The sequence below is a fragment of the Camelus bactrianus genome, chromosome 21, assembly GCF_048773025.1.
Source record: "Camelus bactrianus isolate YW-2024 breed Bactrian camel chromosome 21, ASM4877302v1, whole genome shotgun sequence".
Lineage (NCBI taxonomy): Eukaryota > Metazoa > Chordata > Mammalia > Artiodactyla > Camelidae > Camelus > Camelus bactrianus.
Genome location: NC_133559.1, coordinates 4,826,378 through 4,841,359, shown reverse-complemented (window position 1 = coordinate 4,841,359; position 14,982 = coordinate 4,826,378). Strand labels below are relative to the sequence as shown.

The window sequence follows — 14,982 nt, the reverse complement described above, 5'->3', positions numbered from 1 at the left end:
GAAACAGTGCCACAGCTTCTTTCTACAACATTAGGACTTTACTTTACAGAAGAAGTCGGTCTAATCGCATGAAAATGATATATCTGGAAAGAAAATCTGAGTTATTCTGTTCAAAAGGATGTATTACCTTTTAAGCATTTGAGCGTTTCTGTGCTGCACACGTCCACCCTCATAGTTGACAGCTGTTTTTCTTTCAATTCTATCTGATCTTCTGAGCGCTTGTACAGCAACAGCTCCTCAATGAGGGCCTGAGACTGGACACAGACAGGGTCATATTTCATTTATGAGATCATTCACTTATTCCATCTTTCCCCGTTAAAGTAAAATATGACTAAAAAAAACTAACAAAACCACAAAAGGGAAAAACCCCTTCATATTTCCTCATAATGAGGGATATCGATACCAATTCTCATGCCAAAACCGTATTTTCAGTTATATACTTTAAAAGTATGTAACTTTTCGTTAGTTATTCAAAGCTTATTTATGGATACAGGGTTAAGACTGAAACTGACAAAAGCCCACTTACACCTTCTTCAAATTTTAATTAGATAACAATCTTATTATGCTAACAGCAAATTTTAATTTAGTAGAGCTTCATAGGAAGATGCACCCCTTGTTACGGGGGTTCAATATAGAACTTAGGCGATAATAGATATTTTAGAAGAAGGCTATTTCTTCCATTGGGGAACAGATAAAATGCTTAAGTAATCTGATTCCAATCTGGATTCATTTAGAGCAGTTCAAACATGCTGAAAATATAACTAATATACAATTGAATAAAAATAAACCTTACTGGACCATACTGAAAACTGTAACACAAAAGGAGTGAATAATACTTTGGCATGTTAAACATATTCTGTAACTTACTCGAAATTCAGCAACTATCTTAGACTTGAGAGCAGCTTTTGGATTCGTGGATGCTGTTGGAATTAAACAAAAGGCCATTTAAGAATATAGATGCAAAATGCTGACTAATATTCAGGAAAATTTCCAGCTTTATAGTTAAGGGTGTACTCTTTAAATATATGTCAAACATGCACAATTATATCACAATTAAAAAAGGATAAATCATAATTACTGGAATAAATAGTGGAATATGAAATTAACACTGCCAAGCATGGTCAATATAAAAATATACCATTTAGATAGGTCTAACCTACTTACCTCCAACATACTCTTATAAACTGGAGTCCTAGAATTATTGATTTGGAGATAACTGAGATAACATTAAGTACATTTCTACCTAGTCTGACTGAGTATAAGAGGACCTCAGCTTATGAGTGTTCAGGAGCAGGACATCCAGTTAATCCTGAGCACTGACTGAAGAAAATCACTTACAAACATCAACTCTATTATTTAGCTCTGGATTTCTTTTTCTGCTGACTCAATTCACAGCAAAAATAGGCAGGGAAAGTTCTAAGTACAGTATCACTGCGGTTGAACTTTGGCTGAAATGATGACTCTTGTTCCTAGGCATGCAACTTATGACCAATAGGATGTGAGAGGACTCTCTTAATCATGATGAATATCACATGCTTGCCGGAACAAAACCATCCCAAGTGTTTTTTCACCTCCCAGTTCTCACTGTCTTTCACCTTGTTCCCTCCACACTTTCAAGTCTTTCTCAATATTCCTCAGTTTGGCCCACAGCAGCCTATCACATGCAGTATTCCACTCCCTTGATCTCATGCTGGGTAAACGTGATAAAGATAGCAGGAGCTCCCGTTAGAGAATGAGCTTCTGGCCAGGATTTGAGGCCCATGTCTAATCTGGTAGAATGTATCCCCAAATCTGAAGGAATTCATGGCTCCCACAGAAATGCTTCTGAATGCCTAGTCTCCTCTTCAGCTCTGTTGTTTAATGCCAGCTGCCTCTAACTTCACACATCTTTGAACCTGAGAGTTAGCCTGGGAACTACTAAGTATTTTTTTCTTCTTTCACTCCCCCAACTACTCTTGAATCTTCACTGATTTAACCCCTTTTTTGCATTTCCTTTGTTTAAAAGTAGTTTTATTTTTATTTTTTAAGAAGTAACTCCATGATGGTTTATTAAGTCACTGGGAGCTTCCTAGGCCTGGAAAACACAGGCTTGCCCATGGTTTATGCCAGGTACGATGTCAAATGGTCTACATTTTCTTCTGCTCCAAAAAGAGGAGGTAATTTTATATTAGTTGAGATTTTGTTCCTTACTTTGTGATTTCTTCCACTGCTTATTCGGTTGTTTGTTCAGATTTTCTTTCAGCTGCTTCTGAGTTTTGAAAGTGGTACCTGGAAAACATTTCAGTTTTTGCAATCTGGCGTTATGGGAAGCTGTTCTGTCTGTCCACTTCAGTGTCAAAGTTGTAGCATGAAAAAAGGCAATCCGAGACTGTGTGTCGTTTCTTTCTTTCCTTTTCTTTCATTTTTATAAAAAGATAAAGACACCCAGCAGATCTAAGAAGCTGTCAAATAAACATTACTACATCAGTGAAATTACTAATTTTGAGAATAGGGCAGGAAGCTGAAAAATACCAAGTAAAACATTCAAAGGAAGAATTTAACAGCTTCTTAGATGATGCTATTTTTAAAGCAAATTTCTAGTCCAATTATGGTCATGGTATCAGATATCACCAGCTTCTATTCAATGACTTAATTACATGCATCTTATAGATAGGAACTAAGTAACTTAAAAAAAAAAAAAAACAGGTACACAGCTTACTGCAAATCTAAACCAAAACAGAGACTGAAGAATGCTAATATATGCTTAATATCAAATAGCTTAGTGAAACCTGAAACCCTGTCCAAAAATTCTTCAAAAGAGGATAGGGAAATAATCATGAAACATAAAAGATGAACAGTTTAAAGTGCTCAATTAAGGTAAAGCAAATGCAGGAACATACTGAGATGGCCGTCATCACTTAATACGTTTGACTTTCTTTAGTCAGTAAAAATAAATTTCAACCCTCCCCAAACCAATTCTACTTAACTTTTAATTCAGACTTTTATTAACTATTTAATTTTAAACAAATAGGGCCAAATCCAAAACTTTATTTTTCATTATTAAGCAAAAGAACTAGCTCTATAAAATACACATAATTTTAAAGACTGAAAAATGACTCAATTTTTCTTTCAGGAGAGAAAAGACACTTACTCAAAGCTTCTCTTAATGCCATAATCATTTCTTCTGGGTATACATTTCTATCTTCCCAGATTTTAAAGATTCGTTCTATAGACTTAGAAACAGATGGATCCCTGAGAAGAAAAAGTGAGGCTACAGTTAACTTACATCTCCAACAAGAAAACTAGAAATCGGAAAATAAAGTTTCCAGCAAAATTATTTCCAAATGTCTTCTGATATTAATTTTAAAACATTTTTTTTCTAGTGTCTAGGACTAAAATCTTAAAAACTTGTATTCAGTACTTTTTATCAATGACATAGATGAGGCTATAGATGACATATAACATTATGTAAGTTTCATGAGTACAACATTACATTTCTACTTCTGTATACACTACAGCACGTTCATGACCAAAAGTTTAAGTTCCCATCCGTCTCTATATAATTCACTCCCTTTACCCATTTCACCCTCCCTGAAACCCCCTCCCACTCTGGTAACCACTATTCTGGTCTCTGTATCTATGTGTGTGTTTGGTTTGTTCATTTATTTTTGTTTTTAATTTTTAAAACTTATTCCCCATATGAGTAAATCATACAGTATTTGTCTTTGTCTGACTACTGTAATGCCCTCAAGGTCCATCCATGTTGTTGCAAATGGCAAGATTTTATCTTTTTTAATGGCTGAGTAAGTATTCCATTATATTCATACTGTATCTTCCTTATTCACTGATAGGCATTGAGGTTGTTTCCGTATCTTGGCTGTTGTAAATAATGTTGTTGATAAACATACGGGTACATTTATCTTTCTGAACCAGTGTTTTCATATTCTTTGGATAAATAGTCAGAGGTGGGACAGCTGGATTATATGGCAGTTCTACTCTTAGGTTTTTGAGGAATCTCTATACTGTTTTCCATTGTGGCTGCACCAATTTACGTTCCCACCAGCAGTGTATGAGGGTTCCCCTTTTTCCACATCCTCTCCAACACTTATTACTTGCCTTTTTGATAACAGCCATTCTAACAGGCGTAAGATGATACTTCACTGTGGTTTTGATTTGCATTTCCCTAATAATTAGTGATGTTCAACATCTTCTCATGCACCTGTTGGCCATCTGTATGTCTTCTCTGGAAACATGTCCATTTAGCTCCTCTGCCCATTTTTCAAAATCAGGTTGTTGGGTTTTTTTGTTGTTGAGTTATATGAGTTAGTTATATATTTTTCATATTAACTAACCCCTTATTAGATACATGGCTTGCAAATATCTTCCCCCACTTGTTAGGCTATCTTTTCTTTCTTTTTTTTTGGTGGGGGGAGGTAATTATGTTTGCTTGTTTGTTTGTTTATTTATTTATTATTAGAGGAAGTACTGGAGATTGAACCCAGGACCTTACGCATGCTAAGCATGCACTCTACCACTTGAGCTACACCTTCCCCCCATCCACTGTCCTTTTGTTTTATTGATGGTTTCCTTTGCTATGCATAAGCTTTTTAGTTTGGTATGGTCCCATTTGTTTATTTTTCCTTCTGTTTCCCTTGCCTGAGGAGACATAGCCAGAAAGATACTAAGATGGATGTCAACAAGTGTACTGCCTGTGTTTTCTTCTAGGAGTCTTATGGTTTTAAGTCTTACATCAAGTCTTTAATCCATTTTGAGTTAATTTTTGTGTATGGTATGTGACAGTGGTCTAGTTTCATTTTTTTTTTTTTTGTTATGTGGCTGTTTAGTTTTCCCATTTATTGAAGAGACTATCCCTTCTCCATTGTATGTTCTTTGCTCTTTTGTTGTAAATTAGCTGTCCATAAATGTGTGGGTTTATTTCTGGGCTTCTGAGTCTTGACCATTGATTTATGTCTGTTTTTCTACCAATACCATGCTGTTTTGATTACTATGGCTTTGTAATATCATTTGAAATCAGGGAGTGTGATACCTACAGTTTTGTTCTTTTTTCTCAGGATTACTTTGGATATTCAGGGTCTTTTGTGGTTCCATATAAATTTTAGCATTTTTATTCTATTTCTATGGAAAATGCCCTTCAGATTTAGATAGAGACTGCACTGAATCCATAGACTGCTGTACCCAATATGGACATTTTGACAATGTGAATTTTTTCAACCCATGAGCATGGACAATCTCCATTTATTTGTGTCTTCTTCAATTCCTTTCAACAATGTCATAGTTTTCAGTGTGCAGATCTTTCACCTCCTTGGTTAAATTTATTCTGATGTATTTCATTCTTTTTGTTGCAATTGTAAATGGGATTGTTTTCTTAATTTCTCGTTCTGCTAGCTCATTGTTAGCATATAGAAATGCAACCAATTTTTGTACATTGATTTTGTATCCATAAAATTTACAGTACTTATTGTTTCTAACAGTTTTTGGTGGAGTCATTGGGGTTTTCTATACCTAAAATCATGTCATCTGCAAATGGGGACAGTTTTACTTCTTCCTTTCTAATGCCTTTTATTTCTTTTTCCTGCCTAATTGCTCTGGCTAGGGCTTCCAATACTACACTGAATAAGAGTGGCAAGAGTGCTCATCACTGTCTTGTTCCAAATCTTAGAAGAATAGCTTTAAATTTTTCACCATTGAGTATGATGTTAGTCATGAGTTTGTCATATATTGCCTTTATTATTATGTTGAGGTATGTTCCTTCTGTACCCATTTTATTGAGAGTTTTTCTTTATCATAACTGGGTATTGAATCTTGTCAAATGCCTTTTTTTTTTGCATCTATTGAGATAACCATATGGGGTTTTTTTGCGGTAGAGGGATTAGGTTTTTATTTATTTATTTTTAATGGAGTTCCTGGGGGTTGAACCCAGGACCTCATGCATGTCAGGCATGCACTCCTCCACGGAGGTATAGCCTCCCCCTGATCACATAGTTTTTAATCCTTCTTTTTGTTAATATGATGTATCATGTTGACTGATCTGAAGATGTTGAACAATTCTTACATCTCTGGAATAAATCTCATTGGATCATGGTGTATGATCCTTTTATGATTTGGTTTAGTAATATTTTATTGAGAACTTTCACATCTATGTTCATCAGAGATATTGGCCTGTAATTTTCAATTTTCTTTTTTTGTGTTGTCTTTTGTCTGGTTTTAGTATCAGGGTGATGCTGGCTTCATAAAACGAGTTAGGGAGCATTTCCTCCTCCTCAGTTTTTTGAAATAGTCTGAAATGGACAGGTATTTTTTTTTTGAATGTTTGTCTACTGCCACTTTTTAAGTGTAGAAAGTCTTCCTACCAGAAATTTAAAGTATTATAACTCATTTTCTTTTATCTCTCTTTTAACGATTAACATTTTTTAAAATGTTCAGTTCTATGACTCACTTAAAATCTACTGGGGTATAAAACATAAGTTAAGGTATAATCTAAATAATTTCCTATTATTTCAATATCATAATTTGTTTTCCTAGGGGGAGGGTATAGCTCAGTGGTCTAGTGCATGCTTTAGCATGCACAAGGTCCTGGGTTCAATCCCCAGCACTTACATTAAAAATAAATAAATAAACGTAATTAGCCCCCCTAAAACAAAAACAAATAAAAAACACCAATCTAAAAATATTTTTAAAACAACAATTTGTTTTCCTCACTGATTTACTGTGCTTCCTCTACCATGTATTTAATTATTAATATTTTTCTAGGCTGCAAATTCTGTTCCACTGATCCATTTTTACATTATACTGCATTATCTTCAAAACTGTAGCTTACCTTCCCTCATTACAATTATATTTCAGAACAATTCTTATATTCTCACTTCCTTATTTTCCTAGAGTAATTTTAGAGTAATGTTAAGTTCCAAAAGAGGGGAGATTTTGGCATTTTTAATTTGAATTATATTAGGATATATTAATTTGAAAAAAAATTATCTAATTAACAACTATGAGTTATTAATACATTATTCATACTGCAGCAAAACATTAATATTTATGTGTTTATATCTAAAATTCCCAAATAAAATTTATTCATCAAGGCTTCACATATTTCCTGTTAAGGCTATTCTTAGATATTTCATACATTTTATTGCTAGTATAACTCATCATCCCTCTTACTGCTAACTTTCCAGAGTAAAAGTGATTTAGGAGTTTGTTGATGGTAAATTATTCCCTGTTTTTGTTTCTCTGGAGATATCTTTATATAGTTTGTCTGGCTTTTGAAAGTAGTTTTGCTTTGTATGCAAATCCACGTTGACAGCTATTTTCTTCTTCTCTTTTTTAATTGAAATACAGTCAGTTTACAATATTGTGTCAATTTCTGGTGTACAGCATAATAGTTCAGTCATACATATACATATATTCATTTTCATATTCTTTTTCATTATAGGTTACTTCAAGATACTGAACATAGTTCCCTGTGCTATACAGTATAAACTTATTGTTTATCTACTTTATATTTAGTAGTTAGTATCTGCAAACCTTGAACTCCCAATTTATCCTTCCCACCCCCGACATCTATTTTCTATCAATGTTACAAAAATATTTTTCATAACTGCCTTCTGGCTTTCACTGTTATGGCAGAGAAGTCTATTGTCAGTCTAACTGCAATCCTTGTGTATGTGATCTTTCTGTCTTTTCTCTTTGGCTGCTTTGTCTTTACTTTTTTTTTCTTTTTTTACTGTGGTAAAATAATATCATAAAATTTGCCATTTTAACCATTTTTAAAATGTGCAACTCAGTGGCATTAGTAATATTCACAAAGTTGTACAACCACCACCCCTATCTATTTCCAAAAATTTTCATTACCCTAAACAGAAACTCTGTGCCCATTAAACAATTAACTCCCTATTACTTCTTTTCCCCAGCTCCTGATAACCTCTAATCTACTTTCTGTCTCTATGGATTTGCCTATTCTAGACATTTTATTTAAGTTGAATGATACAATATTTGTCCTTTTGTGTCTGCCTTATTTCAGAGTAATTTTTTCAAGATTCATCCATGTGTAGCATGTATCAGAACTTCATTCCTCTTTAAAAAATTGTGGTGAAATATACATACAATTTACCATCTTAACCATTTTTAAGTGTACAGTGCAGTAATGTTATGTACATTCACACTGTTGTGAAATCAATCTCCAGAACTCTTCATCCTATGAAACTGGAACTCTATATCCATTAAACAACATCCCCCAAACCCCTTACAACCACAATTCTACCTTGTGTCTCTATGAATCTGACTACTGCAGTTACTTCACGTAAGTGGAATCATACAATAGCTACCCTTTTGTGACTGGTTTATTTCACTTAGCATAATGTCTCCAAGGTTCATTTATGTTGTAGCACGTGTCAGAATTCTTTTCTTTTTAAGGCTGAATGATATTCCATTTTATGTATAAACCACATTTTGTTTATCTGTTCATCTGAAAATTGAACTGGTTCTTTGTTTTGGCTATTGTAATAGCACTGCTATGAACATGGGTGTACAGATATCCATTCAAGTTCATGTTTTTATTTCTTTTTTTGTATATGCCCAGGAGTAGAACTGTTGGATCATACAGTAATTCTACGTTTAACTTTTTAAGAACCATCAAACTGTTTTCCATAGAAGCTGCACTATTTTACATTCCTAACAGAAATGTAGAAAATTTCCCCATCCTAACATTTGTTATTTTTTGGTTTTGTTTTGTTTTTAAATTATTTTTATCTTAGTAGGTATGAACTCTGATTGCTCTTAAAATCTTTTTGTTTTTTAATTTCATTGTAATGTAATGAAGTGGAATTATAAAACAAACTAGATGTAAATTTCTTTTTTATTTATCCTGCTTAGTATGTTATACTTCCTATATTTAGAGATTCAAGTTTTCATCACTTTCAGAGCGTTCTCAGCTATTACCTCTCCAAAAGAATTCAAAAGTTTTCGCCTCCTGGATTCTAATTTGATGTAAATTAGGCCTCTCATTCTAATCTTAATTTTTCCACCTCTTCTCTATTGCTGAATTCTAATTTCTTAAGAACTATTTTCCTAGCTTAGTCTCTTTTTCCTTTCTAGAAATCCTATTGGTTCTTTTTCAAACCTGTCTAAATATCTTATCTATTACTCATTTTATTCTATTTAATCTTTAACATTTTTATAATTGTTTTATATACTCTGTCTGATAATTCTTTCTTTTTTTTTTATTACATTAGGTCTCCAGCATTTATTCGTTTTATAACTGGAGGAATGTACCATTCACTAACATATCTCCATTTCCCTCACCCCAAGCCCCTTACAACCACTCTACTCTGTTTCTATGAGTTCAGCTTTTATAGATTCCACGTATAAGTGATATCATACAGTATTTGTCTTTCTCTCTTTGACTTATTTTTCTTACTATAATGCCCTCAAGGTATATCCATGTTCTTATAAATGGCAAGATTTCCTTCTCTCTTATGGCTGAATAATATTCCATTGAATATACATGACACATCTTTTTTATCCATTCATCTGTAGACAGACATTTAAGATTGTTTTCATTTCTTGGCTATTGTGATGATAATTCTAATATCTGAAGCTCACTGTGGGGGAATCTAAAACTGCTGAATTCTCTTGGGGTGGTTCATTTCCCAATGTATTTAATGAGCACATGTTTGGCCTCTGGGATTCCTGGTGGTCTATGCAGGAAATGTGCTACTTGAGAGAAAACCTATACTGGAAGCCAGGGGGACTTACAACTTTAAGATCCCTTTATCCACTCTACAGAGCCCAGATCACGTTGTACTACTGATACAGGCGTATAAATTAATGTCAGCTCTGCCATTCTAATATGCCCATTATTGCTGGTTCAGCTTATATTCTGAATATATAGTAAATTACATTAGGGAAAATTACATTTCCAGAATTAGTGTTACGGCTTCTTTTGGTACTTAATTCTGTTCTAATTTTTATGTTCTTTCTAACAACACTCTTTTAATTACTATAGCCAAATAATAATTCTTGACAATTATCACAAGTCTGCTACCTCAGGTAGGTGGAAGGGATTGTGATCTTGAAGGGGCCCATTCAGGTCCTCTGGCGAGCTAGCAGTGTTCTACTGTAGAAAAATGTTTCCAAATTTTTATTATTACAGACAGTGATGTTATAAAAATCCCCTCCCATTGACCTTGCTGCATATATGTAAAAGTTTCTCAGGGGTAAAGGCCTAGGGGTGGAATAACAAGATCATGGGGTGTACACAACAAACTTAAAAATGAGGTTGTTTTATACCAATCAACCTTCAAACCAACAGTACATGAGAGCTTCCACAGTGCAACAACTTGCTAATGTTGGTGGACTTCAAGATTTATGACTTATCTGGTAGGTGCACGTGCCAGTTATTAATCTACTGCCTCTCAGCTCTAAACACGTTCTTCCTTGTGATACTGGATGCAGACTCTGCAAACTCTATCTCCCCTTGGCTCAGTGTCAGACGCTGCCAATAGAGGGCCCTAGAGGGACACTGAGAGGCTCAAAGAGGCGGCAGGGATGCCTTGGGTGTTCTGTTTCCAAGTGGATCAGCACAGAGGCAGCCCGGCAGCGTTTTAGCACAGCTCTTCCAGTTAGTTCAGCAGTGAATGCTCTCTGACAGAAAGTCTCTAAAGACTGAAGAAAGGCTGGTCTGACAGTTTAGTCAGAAAGTGAGAACACTGCCAATCCAAACTCCCAGATGGTTTCAAGACTTTCTTCACTACCCAGCAACTAGGTGTGAGGTGATCAGAAACCCTCCCTGTTGGATTTACTTCAGCATACCAAGCTTAGCACTCCCCCGAAATCTGTCATGACATCTTTTTCCAACAAAGGTCATACATATAATTCTCTTTACAACCTGAGTTAAAAGAAACCACATTAAGCTCTGATGATAACAACTAGCACAAATTCATTCTTCAGTTCAATTAAAACTGCACACCATGCACAAAAATAAACTCAAAATGACTTCAAGACTTAGATATAAGAGAAAACACCATAAACCTCCTAGAAGAGAACACAGGCAAAACATTCTCTGATATAAATCATAGTAATGTTCTCCAAGGGCAGTCTATCAAGGCAACAGAAATAAAAGCAAAAATAAATGAGCCCTAATTAAGCTTTCACACAGCACAGGAAACTGTAAATGAAATGAAATGACAACCTACAGAACAGGAGGCAATATCTGCAAACAATGCAACTGGCACGGGCTTAGTTTCCAAAATACACAAACAGTCATACAGCTCAATAAGAAAACAACAAACAACCCAAACCAAAAATGGGCAGAAGACCTAAACAAACATTTCTCCAAGACATAAAAATGGCCAATAGGCGCATGAAAAAATGCTCAATAGCACTCATTATCAGAGAAATGCAAATCAAGACTACACTGAGGTATCACTTCACACCAGTCACAATGGCCACTGTTAAAAAGTTCACAATCGATAAATGCTGGGCAAGATGTTGAGAAAAGGGAACTCCCACTACACTGTTCTGGGAGTGTAGTTTCATGCAGCCATTATGGAAAACAGCAATGGAAATTCCTTAAAAAATTGAAAACAGACTTACCCTATGATCCAGCAACCCCACCCCTGGGCATATATCCAGAGGGAACTCTATTTGAAAAGATACACACACCCCAATGTTCACAGCAGCACTATTTACAATAGCCAAGACATGGAAGCAACCTAAATGTCCATCGACAGATGACTGGATAAAGAAGTTGTGGATGTGTGTGTGTGTGTATGTGTGTGCGTGTGCACATACATACACACATATGCAATGGAATATTATTCAGCGATAAAAAAGAATAAAATAATGCCATGCAGCAACATGGATGGACCTGGAGATGGTCATCCAAAGTGAAGTAAGCCAGAAAGAGAAATAAAAATACCAAATTATATCACTTGTATGTGGAATCCAATAAAAAAGAAGGGAAAAGGACACAAATGAACTTATTTACAAAACAGAGACAGATGTGCAGACATAGAAAACAAACTTCTGCTTACCAGGGGGAAAGAGGGTTGGGAGGGATAAATTGGGAGTTTAGGATTTGCAGATACTAACTATGTATAAAATAGATATACAACAAGGTCCTACTTGTTGTATAGCACAGGGAACTATATTCACTATCTTATAATGGCCTATAATGGAAAAAAAATGAAAAGGAATATATATATATGTATATGTATATGTATGAATGTATAAATAAATCACTATGTTGTACATCAGAAATTAACACAACATTGTAAATGAACTATACAGCAAATACATACATACATACATATATACAGGCTGTGTTTTATGAAAGCCTGGGATAGTGACTGGCCTTAGAAAAGTTCTATGCACATCAAAGTTACACCTACCCTCACACAATCCTCACATAATTTAAGCAAACCTTCAGTTCTTATAGGAATTCTTCTGCAATTCATGTATGTATGTACAGGTATGTATGTATATGCACACATACAGGTGCGCCCCCGCCCCTTATTGAAGTCATTGCTGGTGGCAGAGTAGTCCATACTTTTCTAAGTGGTAACTCAACTCTGACATTCATAAAAACACTTTCCCCTGTGCTTCAAATTGAAGTTTCAGCTATTCCATGTGTACATCATTCAGATGAACTGGCCTTTTTGTCCCTTAGCTAGGCTCTCTAGGACACAAATGGCAAATAAATATCATCAAGATGATTTACCTTCATTTATGCCCCCCTCTCTCCCATATATATTTTCATTACAATAATTAACTAGTATGTCTAAAAACAAAATCTCCAGGTTCTCAGCCTATGGAATTTCAAACCAGTGAGGGAAGGATAAACCGAAATTTAATAAAAAAGGAACTGTAATACGTGGATAATTATTTGCAAAGAAAAAGTTTCCCAATTCATCTGAAAGCACTAGTCTCCCTCTCTGGTCATCTCTCTTCACATACGTCAGTCAGGAAGTCCACTCCATACCAACTTTAAATCAAGTAAAATCAAGTTACTACTTAAAGGGACTAAAGGAATAAAATGAGTGCCTTAATGCAGAGGTCTCTAATAGGTTGCCCATGGGTCAGATTTAGTCAACAGATGTGTTTTATTTGGCTGGCAGCAAATTTTTTAGAATGTGATTTAGCTTCACACATTTAAAAGTTGAGAGACTTCATAAAATAATTCATATTTTGACCTAGTTTAAAAAGTAAGGAAGTCTTGGGAAGGAGAAAGCATGTATGTAACAGCAGTGTAACACTGAATTCACATTTCTTTACAGCCATAGACTAGGGTTGAGTAGCTGCTGCCCCTTTTAGATGGGTTTTTCCTTATATTCAACCCCTTTCACACCTATGTTATCTGCCTGGAACTGAGGGAACACTTGTGCCTCCTGAATTAAAGGGATTAAAATGATAGCCTTAAATTAAGAGAAAAGAATTCACAGAACTGAGTCTAAAGTATAACTGTGAATAGAAATTTAAAAGCAGGTAGAGCGGATGTTTAGGATAGGGCTGTTTATGCAATACTAAACGCTCTTATCTTAATATCTTTTCATTTATTACATACTTTGTAATTAATTTCTTTACAAGCAAGGATATATTTTGTTTCATTGATATAGTCTTCTACTCCTGATTCTATCATTGTTTTAAAATATATATTGATAACTGACAGGGGAACTCTTAAAGTACTTTCAAATAATAATCTTGGATATTTACCCTTCCACATTAAAACCTACTGAATTCTTTTGGGGGGGGTGTATTTCATTTTTATCTGTCTGTCTGTCTGTCTGTCTGTCTATCTATCTATCTATCTATCTATCTATCTATCTATCTATCTATCTATCTATCTATCTATTTATTTACCAGGGATTGAATCCAGGACCTTGTGCATGCTAAGCACTCTACCACTTGAGCTACACCCTCTTCCCCACACTGAGATTTTGACTAGGATTATAACAAATTTATAGATTATATATTGGGAAAGACTCATGTGTGTGTGTGTGTGTATACACACACACACACACAATTTTTTTTTTTAAAGGTATACCTTTGCTTAACATTGTCACGTATCATTGGGAAAAGATGGTTACAGATGAGGGATCCTAGCATATGTTTTAGGGCAAAAAACTGGATTTGGAGGCAAATGTTTTAAAGTAAATGTAGAATATGTCATAGGAAATTACCACTTTATGTTAGATTAGTTACTAACTTTGCATCACTATCACTCTCCAGCAACACTGGGTAGTGATAATGGAAGGCTGGGATAAGAAAAGGATTTTCCACTGTCCTGTGTATTTATTTAGGTTGCAGGGAAGAAACTACATCTTTATGATGGTAGTCAAAAAGCTACTCAGTAAACAAATCTATGGTTACCAGGGGAAAGGGGGTGGGAAGGGATAAATTAGGCAGTTTAAGATTTGCAAATGTTAACCACTATATATAAAAATAGATAAAAAACAAATTTCTTCTGTATAGCACATGGAACTATATTCAGTATCTTGTAATAACCTTTAATGAAAATCAATATGTGTATATGTACACATGACTGGGACATTATGCTGTACACCAGAAATTGACACATAGTAACTGACTATATACCTCAATTAAAAAAAAAAAAAATCCCTACTCAGTGACTAACAATTTAAAATATTTTTTCCTGGAAAATATTTCAAATTCCTTAATACACATTAGCCCAATTTTTTTCCATTTGCATCATATTTTATCTTTTTTAATTTTTAATTTTTAAATTTGAGGTGTAGTTGATTTACAATGTTACTTTCAGGTGTAGAGCAAAGCAATTCAATTATACACATAAATATGTACATATCTTTTCTTTTCATATTCTTTTCCATATTATTACAAGAAATTGAATATAGTTGCCTGTGCTGTATAGTAGGTCCTTGTTGTTCATCTATTTTATACATATTAATAGGTATCTGTTAATCCCAAACTCCTAATTTATCTCTCCCCTGCCCTTTCCGATTTGGTAAC

At 34.6% G+C, this 14,982-nt stretch overlaps 1 protein-coding gene across 4 annotated transcripts in view; it reads right to left on the bottom strand.

Annotated features, from left to right (window-relative positions):
* RPRD2 (regulation of nuclear pre-mRNA domain containing 2) overlaps nucleotides 1-14,982 on the bottom strand; it is a 71,758-nt gene that overhangs the window by 23,555 nt on the left and 33,221 nt on the right. For 2 of the 4 annotated variants that reach the window (XM_045519205.2, XM_010958487.3), the window contains exons 3-6: nucleotides 3,131-3,231; nucleotides 2,191-2,268; nucleotides 868-920; nucleotides 128-254 (exon numbers count right to left, since the gene is read on the bottom strand). In XM_045519205.2, coding sequence (XP_045375161.2) covers nucleotides 128-254; nucleotides 868-920; nucleotides 2,191-2,268; nucleotides 3,131-3,231 — 359 coding nt within the window. The remainder of the gene's footprint in view (nucleotides 1-127; nucleotides 255-867; nucleotides 921-2,190; nucleotides 2,269-3,130; nucleotides 3,232-14,982) is intronic. The other 2 variants (XM_010958489.3, XM_010958488.3) reach the window with 1 other exon arrangement.